Source organism: Neophocaena asiaeorientalis, unplaced genomic scaffold (assembly GCF_003031525.2).
Source record: "Neophocaena asiaeorientalis asiaeorientalis breed wild unplaced genomic scaffold, Neophocaena_asiaeorientalis_V1.1 scaffold129, whole genome shotgun sequence".
Taxonomy (NCBI): domain Eukaryota; kingdom Metazoa; phylum Chordata; class Mammalia; order Artiodactyla; family Phocoenidae; genus Neophocaena; species Neophocaena asiaeorientalis.
Window position 1 is genome coordinate 9,769,902 of NW_020172446.1, and position 9,177 is coordinate 9,779,078.

The window sequence follows — 9,177 nt, forward strand, 5'->3', positions numbered from 1 at the left end:
CTCTCATCCCTCCCTCACCTCCCTCCAGGACAATGACAGCAGTTTTGGGGGCAGAGATGGAGACACTGGGTAAGCAAAAAGGGATATAAGGAATGGGTTACACACTCAAGAGGAGACGTGATGCTGAACATTCCAGAAACCATGATGGAAACATTCTTCTACCTTAACCTGAGTGGTGACCTACGCAAAAATTCACTGAGCCGCACTTGAGATCTGCGCACTTTACTTTTATATAATCTAAACCTCCATTGAAAACCAAAACCAAACGACCACCAGCCACAAGCTCCCTCTGTTTTCCGTCCTTTATTGAAAGGTCCCACATCCTCAGGGACCCCAGGCAAACCAGACGCCAGACAGGCCCCCCAAATATAGCAGGAGGCCTGAAAGGGGAGAGGAATGACTTATGATCCCACCACACCTCCCTGGAAACAGAAACCCACCACAGACGGACAGACAGACAGGGCCAGGAGCGGGGAGACCTTACCCCCCTCTAGGTTCTCTCCCCTTTGCCCCCACTTGAAAAGAAAGTCAAACACCGACTACGACGGGGTCCTCCTCCATCAGCCTCGACACCCGCTCCCAGCTCGACAAGGGCGGCGAGGAGGGCCGCGCAGGAGGTGCTCGGTCACTGGGGGCTTCCTGCTCCGCTGCCTCAGACCCTTGGGGCTGAGCCCACGTGGCCTCACCGGCTTCTTCATTCTCATCCTCGTGATCCTGGGAGGGAGAGGGGGTGAGAGAAAAGGGGGCACGTGAGGAGAGTGGAGTCCTGAGGACGTGCAGATTCGGGAGGACAAGCTGGAAGGCCCTGGAGCAGCTGGACGTCCGGGGTCCTGAGAGAGAGAGGCATGGAGATGAGGAAGCTGGAGGGACACTGGTTTAGGAGCCCGGACCCAGAGTCGGGTGGCCGACGCAGTCCAGGTGTGCCACCTCCTAGCTGTGGGTCTGGATCTCCGGCTTGTAGCCTCTGTGCCTCAGTGTCCTCACATGTAAGATGACATCAACAATGACAGTACCTATCACATAGGGCTGTTGTAAGATTACCTGAGAAATTCTACCATGCCTCACCTAGTGGGCACTCAGCAAATACTGCTGAATAAATGATGTGCCCTGGGGATACAGCAGTCAACAAAGAGGGAAGAAAAATACCTGCCATCATTTTAGTGGACGGACACAGTTGATAAATAAATAAGGAAAATATATAGTATGGTACATAAGCTGTACTTCCGTAAAATGTTAAATATATGTATCTAAGTTATTTAATATATATTATTTACATTATATGTAAGTACCATGCAATATATTTTATATATATTTTATATAAATGCATATATGTGTATATATTTTATACACATATAAAAATATATATTCACGTGGAAAACACCAGAGCAAGGAAAAGGACAGGAGGCCAGGGTGGGGATAGATGCAGTGAAAGGACAGGAAGAGATTCACGGAGAAGTTACCATTTTAGGGAACACCCAAAGGAACTGCGGGACGAGCTCTATGGCTCTGAGAGGGAAGGGCGCTCTGGGCAGAAGGAACAGCAGGTGCAAAGGCCTTGAAGCAGGAATGCACCCAGCAAGTTCAAGGAACAGCAAGGAAGCCCAAGGGTCTGGAGAGAGGAGAGTGAGGAGAGGGGTAAGAGCTGCATTTGGAGCCGTAAGCCTTCAACACCATGACTGCTGCTATAACTGGCTGCCTGTCATCCCCCTTTAGAAGGCAAGCGGGAGCGCAGCAGAAATTCTGTCTGTTGTGAGTAACCCCAGTAGCTAGCACGATGCCTGGCACACAGTAAACACTCAACTATTTACTTGTTGAGTGAATACATGGAAAACGGGTAGGTGATAACACTCCCACTCGCAGGGCCACTGTGAAGGTGACACAGGAGAAGCGCTCAGCACAGCGGCTACCAGAGTAAAGGAAGGGTCACCCAGGAGAGGGGTGGTTCTATGAGTGGTCACCTATGGGAACACTCATTAAGTGGTAACTTAAGGACTGTACCCTTTGTATCAGTGGTTCTCAAACTTCATTGTATTTCAGAACCACCCGGGGTACTTATTATAAATGCAGATGTGTCCCCAAAGACGCTGATTCAGTAGGTCTGGGGCAGAACCCAGGAATCTGCATTTTCAGTGAGTGCCCTGGTGATTGTGAGGCAGGTGATTCACAAACTATGCTGTGTTAAACTTCGGTAAGATTTTTTAAAGGAAGAGGAGGAAGGGGGCTGGACTCTGAGGTGGGAGGTTCAGGTTGCTACAGGAGAGAGATGCAGGTGGGGACAAGACGGGCCGGGCCCCATCCTACCTGGGTCAGGGGGATGACCCTCTCCATGCGAAGCATGCGGTCCCTCAGGGCCTGCAGCTCGCGGTCCTTGCTGCTGTTCTGCAGCTTCACCTCCTGCAGGATCCCCGTGAGCTTGTCGATGTGAGCCCGGAGGTCCTCCACCTCTGCACCGCGGGCTCCCTCCTCACTGCCGCCACCTCCACCTCCGCTGCCTTCCTCCTCGCCCACCGTGTCCCAGACATCCCGGGCCACGGCCCTCCAGGCGTCCCCGGGCCCCTCAGGCTTGCCGTAGGTGCGGCACAGCTCCCGCATCTTGAGGGCAGCCAGGGCCTCGATCTCGGCCCGCCCGTGACGGAAGTCGGCCAGGGCCACCTCGTAGCAGATCTCCTTCACTGCCTGCATCTTCAGGTCGGCCATGGTGGCCCAGCGGGGGTCTTTGCCCTGCAGCCGCCGTCGCTGTGGGATCTGGTACACCCTGCGGGGGGCCCTGCGCTTGCCGCTGCTGGGCAGGCCGCAGCGCTTGACGATAGTCTGGACCGTGGTGGGCGGCAGCTGCTCACGCAAGGACGAGATGAGCCGCCAGCTCTCTTCGCAGGAGCGCTTGTCGGAGTCGTCCCCGCTGTCAGAGTCCGCGTACTGGGGCCACAGAGAGGGAAGACAGACGGGGAGAGGGCTAAGGGCACCCCAGAGCCATGTGTCCCAGCGACATGGAAACACCGTGGTCAGAGCGGCTCAGTGCTGGGTGCACGGCTTAACCTCTGCTCGTCTGCACAGTGGAGGTAATGACGGCACCTCCTCACAGATACGTTTTGAGGATTAATGTGCTCAGAGCATATGGCACAGAGAAAGCGAGTATTAGCTGTAGCCGTACCAAGTATGGGTTTCGTGTGTATATATCGCTCAGGATGCGGTTAAAGATTTAAAAGTAAGTCCATTCAAAGAACAATCCTTTTTATTTTTTAATATTTATTTATTGATTTAATTGGTTGGCTGCGCCGGGTCTTAGTTGCGGCATGCAGGATCTAGTTCCCTGATCAGGGATCGAACCCAGGCCCCCTGCATTGGGAGCATGGAGTCTTAACCACTGGACCACCAGGGAAGTCCCCAAAGAACAATCTTAAGTAAATAACAACATGGGCGGTACTTGGATTTGGTAAAAATCATAAAGGTGGCACAGGTTCAGCTAGAGTCCAGGAAGCCCCAGTCACCTGGGAGGAACCCTAGTTCCCTGCATGGGTTCCTCCCTGGGTCACATTTCTCTCCTGTCTCCTCCTAGATGCCACCTCCACCCGCTAGCCCCGGGCCCACTCCCCACTCTGGCTCAGGCAGGGTGACCAAACTCAGAGTCAGGCTGAAGCTCTGCCAGGCCGGCTGCTCCAGTGCCCACCCGCCCACCTCCCGCCTCTGCCTGCCCCACCGCACGCTGACCAGCCCCTCACCAGCCGCTGCTGCTCCAACAGAAGATCAGCCTCCTCCTTTTCTTTTCGGTACTGGTTCTCCAGATCCTGCAGCCTGGGATTGGGTGAGGAGGGGAGGAAGAGCTCTGAGGTTCTGGAGCCACCTCAACAGGGCGTCTGACAACAGGAGGGCGCTGGGGGCTGGGCACCTGGGAGGGACGGTCAGCAGGGCCCTGGGGCGCAAGCACCCTCCCCACGCACCTCTTCTCCATCTCCAGCTTGATATCAATGCCTTGCTGCTCCAGCAGTTCCTTCTGGGCAAAGTTCCAGTCGACGGGCTCGAAGGGCGGTCCTGGGGGCGGGGGGACCCCTCGCTCCCGCTCTAGCCGCGCCTGCTCCGGGTGATTGAAGCGGAAAACGTGGTTCTTGCCCATCACAATCCTATTCCCTGGAGATAGGAGGATGGAGAAGTGGACTCACTCGCCCACGGCAGCACACCCCTCCACGTGCCCGAGGTGCACAGGGCCTTGCCCACAAATCCCAGGATACCCAACACAATCTCTTCCATCACCCCAAATCCAAGAGCGGCTGGAGCTGAGGCTCCCCTAGCTGGCCCCAGGAACCGCCCTGTCCCCGACAGCCAAAGGAAATCAGGAGCTTGGCATCCTCTTCCTGTTGCCCTGAGGCAGCGAGACAAACCAAAACCTGACTCCCTCTCTCTTCCCTTCCCAGTTCCGTCTTCACATTCCCACGCTGTTTCCTATTTGTTTCCGGGTCCTGCCCAGGAGTCACCCAAGAAGCTCCTCCTTGCACAGCCAGGGCCCAGGACCCTCACTGCCCCCTCCTCTACCTGACTTCAGCACCACAGGCTCAGTCACAAGTTTCCCGTTGACGTAGGTCTCGGCTCCTTCGCAAGGCTCCAGGGTGACCACCACTGAGGCAGGGAGAGAGGAGAGGGAGCGATCAGACCCTGGGAGGGGCAGGGGGATGGTCACAGATTCCCACCCTGCATTCCCCCCAAAACACACATACACCCCCAGTCCCACCACCCAGTACCTGTCAGGGGTGCCATGGCCCCTCTGGTGGCAGGCAGCACGGGAAAGGAAGAGCAGAAGGAGGGTTAGAGCCCCAGCTACAATTCCCAGGATCCTCTGAGGGGGCTCCCTTCTCACCCTCTGCCATCCTCCCCAGCAGCGGCTTAGCAAGCCCGGAATCCTCAGAGGGCGTGGCCTTGCAGGTCCAGCTGGCCGGCAGGCCCTGTCATTTCTGCCTTCCAGATGACCACTCCTTCCTTCCCAAACAACACTGCTACTGGCCAGGTCTGGATTCCTCCAGCAGGCTCCTAGCCCCACTTCTGTCTGATGCATCTTGCACACTGCGACCTAACTAATCTTCTTAAGCCACAGTCAACTATCTTCAGTCAAGATCACTATTTTCACAGGAGGAGATAAAGCCAACCCAACCCAAACATCTCTCAAGGTGCTCCTTGTACAAATCACCAAGCCTGCTGCTTGCTGGGACATGAGGATGCCTGAGGCACTTCCCTGTCCTTGAGGACCAGTGCCCCGTTGTCACAGAGGGGCCCCCGTATTCCAAAAACCCAGACTCTATGACTCCTTAGCTGAGGGACATTAAGCAAGTCACCCGATTTCTGTGAGCTATAAAACGGGATAACAAAGTCTTTCTTTACAGAGTGGCTGAAAGGCTCAAATAAAGTGATGTGGGAAAGAGAGTTCTTATTTACTTTACAAGGAACAAAGAAACCAGAATGAATGGTAACGTAAGGCAGAGACGAGCCTACGGACGCTGTAGGAGTACAAAAATAGCAAAGAGTAACTCGGCTTAGGGGCAGAGGACTGGGAATGATTATGGGAAAGTGGTAACTCCTGAGCTGATGCTCAAAGGGAAACTTGGATGAAGGGGCAGAAACGATGGAGAAGATGTCGGACACAGCTAAAGCATCACCACGTCGGTGACCGGCAATGCAAGAAAGTGGCAGAGAAGAGGACGAGGTGGCTAGAAGGGTACCAGTCTATCCCCGCCCTTATTTCCCACCACGCCCCAAATTCATCCATCCATTCCACAAATATATTGCACCCCTATGATATGCCAGGCACTATTTTAGGTCCTGGAAATACAGGAGAGATAAAAACCAAAATGCCTGGTCTTACCGAGCTAACTTCCACTTGGTAAGAAAGATGATAAACAATTAATTGAGCAAGTAACCTAAAGGCAGGGTTGGGCGGGGATAGTTGTTATGGAGGGAAATGGGGCCAGGGGAGAACCCACACGAACCCACAGCGATCTGAACCGAGGCAGCCCAGGACTCACAGCACAGGCCCTAGAGTCTGCCATGCTGCGTCCCAATCCAATTCTGCCATCCTCTAGCTGTGCAGTCTCAGGCAAATTCCCTAACCCCTGGGAACCTCAGCTCCCTCACCTGTGAGCTACGTGCGAAAATGCAAAGGCACAAAGTAGATGGTAAGTAATAACTATTTTTCTGTGTTCACACCTCTATCCGTGCTGCCTGCTCTTAGACGTCTTTGGTCAAGTGTTAAATCTTAAAGGCCCAAATGGACTAACCCTTTATACAGCCCCCATCATTTGGGGCACAGAACCATCTGCTGCTTCCACTGTGATGTAACCTATTCGGGCCTCTCACCTCCCCAAACACACCCTGAGCTCCCGAGGGTGGGCTGCCTCCACAGGCCTTGTGTGGTTTTGGTATCACCCCAGTACATGGCTTGGGGGAACCGCAGAACAGGAACTCGGTAATAACTCACTGGGCTGAACAGATTCAATAGCTCGCAGCCCACAGGGCCGGAAGTGTTTGCTGCCGCTAGGGACTTGAACGAGACCAGAACAACTGCATTAATCCACTGACCAGAAAATGGAACTGAAGTCCACCGGGCAGGTCTTCAACCTGAGCTGCAGGCCACACGAGAGCATCTTTTCTTATTTTAAGACACATGCTGACCACGGGTGCCCTGTCTCCTGTCCCCCAGAAGCATCAGACCTGAGGCACATAGCACAGGCTCCAGGTGAGGGAGAGCTCAGGTGTGACACAGCCAACCTCCCTGCCCCACTCACTTCCCAGAGCTTAACTTCACTTGGGCACAACTGAACCCAAATCAGTCCATTAAAAAAAAAAAAATGACCTGGACTTCCCTGGTGGCGCAGTGGTTAAGACTCCACGCTCCCAATGCAGGGGACCCGGGTTCGATCCTTGGTCCAGGAACTAGATCCCACGTGCCGCAACTAAGAGTTTGCATGCCCGGCGAGCCGCAACTAAGGAGCCCATGAGCCACAACTAAGGAGCCGCCTGCTGCAACTAAGGAGCCCACATGCCACAACTAAGGAGCCAGCGAGCCACAACTAAAGGAGCCCTTGAGCCACAACTAAGGAGCCCGCCTGCCGCAACTAAGGAGCCCATGTGCCACAACTAAGAAACCGGTGAGCCACAACTAAGAAGCCTGCCTGCCGCAACTAAGGAGCCCATGTGCCGCAACAAAGAAACCAGCAAGCCGCAACTAAGGCACCTGTGAGCCACAACTAAAGAGCCCACCTGCTGCAACTAAGGAGCCCACGTGCCGCAACTAAGGAGCCCACCTGCTGCAACTAAGGAGCCCACGTGCCGCAACTAAGGAGCCCACCTGCCACAACTAAGACCTGACGCAACCAAATAAATAAATAAACATTAAAAAAAGACCCAACCAGAACAAAACGGTGACCTCAGAATATGTCCTAAGTGGTACTTAACCACGAACATTGTTTTGTTACCTGTCAGACAGACTACTACCTACACCCTGAGGGCTTGTGATTCCTAAAAGCTTTTGCTGCTGTGGCCAAAAACAGCTAAAAACCTCTGAAAGTTTTGGAACCACAGGGAGACATGGGATGACTAACTGCCTGAAACTTTTGTAGTCATAGCTACATAGATAATCAGGTTTTCAGAGATAAATTCAGATATCCCACTGAAAAACCTACAGGGTTTCATAAAAAATGACTAGGGTGCTATTTGAGGCTAAAAAATCAAGGAAGAGGGCAGGATCTCCTCTTCCCAAAACCTCACCCTCTGAAGCCACAGTCTTCTGTTTCTGCCTTGGGGACCCTCACCACTCCCAGCTCATAACAAGAGTCTGCGCCCTGAGGGCAGGTGCAGATACCAGGGCCCCCACTGCTGACCAGGAGTTCGAAGCCCCCTCTCAGGGCGAGGACACATCCTGTCACGTGGCGGCTGCACTCCCAGGGCCCGAGCCAGGGCTCGGTATTCAGTGAGGGGCCTGTCTCTCTCTGTCTGGTCACTCCAGTCTCGCCCCCTTAGCCATTACCTTCTCCGTCTGGCTGAGGGATGCTCCGGAACAGACAGTGTTGCTCCCGAATGAACTGCCCAGTCAGCTTGATGTCCACATCGACCTGGCCGACCCTGGGGAAGCAATGGCCAACAATTTCTGAGCACGTGCCAGTCATACATACACCAAGCCCCTTCTGAACACAAGTTCAACCAACTCAGTAAGCCAATTATTCCCATTTCACAGATGAGGAAGCTGAGGCTCAGAGAGGTAAGTAACTTGCCCAAGGTCATGCAGCCCGGCAGTGGTGAAGCTGTGATGTGAGCCCAGATCTGCCTGGCTCCAAAGCCCACATCCTCACTGTTATACAGCAAAGGGGAAAGGGAACCTGGAGTGGGGTAGGTGCCCTCAGCCTTGGTTCCTGCATCCTTCCCATGATGATCACCAAGGACAGCTGAACAGCCTGTGTCAGGAGAGGAAGGAGCACCCTCACCCCTTTAACTCCAGGAGGTGACCTTGGAGGCGCTGAGCCCCAGGGGTTCATTAGTATTAGCCAGTGAAGTTACCTGTCATATGGGCATTGCCCTCAACAGCATGGGGCCAGGGTTATGTTTCCCTTCTCTCTCCCACCCCAAGGGAGGGTCCCACTAAGCGATGCCCAGGCAGTGGTGCTGGGGGCCAAGAACGCAGCGGTCCAAGCTCCCACCCACTCTCTGCCCCAGTAGATCAGGACCTATCCCCGCCAGTGCTGGGCTGGTTTGGTCCCAGGAGGGGTGTCACCCACACCAAAGCGGTGGGTGGAGGCAGGCTCAGCAAGTTCTCAGGAAGCCTGGCGCTAACAGGGCTGCAGAGGAGCTGTCCTGAGATGTGGGGTGTCCCCAGGAGATCATTAGAGAAGGGAGTCGCCAGCGTGGCCCTCCCTCTGCAACCACACCCTAAAAGGAGAGGCTGCCCCACGGGCCCAAGCAAACGCTACCTGGTGACACCATCTTTGATGTGGTAGAGCAGACATTCAGACATCAGGGGGTCTTCATTCAGGTTCACCAGGTGTGGAGTCTGAGGGGGAAGGGGTGGCAGTCAGGGGAGAGCCGCCAGGGGTGCAGCCAAGAGGGAGGGAAGGCGCTTGGCAGACATCCCACAGGCTCCCCGCTGTGCCCCTCCCCCTCACTGGGAGAGCGAGCTCTCCCACCCCCTGCTCCCACTCACCC

General features: G+C 54.6%; 1 protein-coding gene across 1 annotated transcript in view; it reads right to left on the reverse strand.

Moving 5' to 3' along the window:
* Positions 1-528: 528 nt before the first annotated feature.
* The window catches only part of KIF1C (kinesin family member 1C), a 19,277-nt gene continuing 10,628 nt past the window's right edge, over positions 529-9,177 (reverse strand). Inside the window, exons 16-22 of the mRNA XM_024736222.1 lie at positions 8,946-9,025; positions 8,009-8,103; positions 4,528-4,611; positions 3,939-4,125; positions 3,720-3,792; positions 2,302-2,916; positions 529-714 (exon numbers count right to left, since the gene is read on the reverse strand). Of these exons, the coding sequence (XP_024591990.1) occupies positions 529-714; positions 2,302-2,916; positions 3,720-3,792; positions 3,939-4,125; positions 4,528-4,611; positions 8,009-8,103; positions 8,946-9,025 (1,320 nt within the window). The remainder of the gene's footprint in view (positions 715-2,301; positions 2,917-3,719; positions 3,793-3,938; positions 4,126-4,527; positions 4,612-8,008; positions 8,104-8,945; positions 9,026-9,177) is intronic.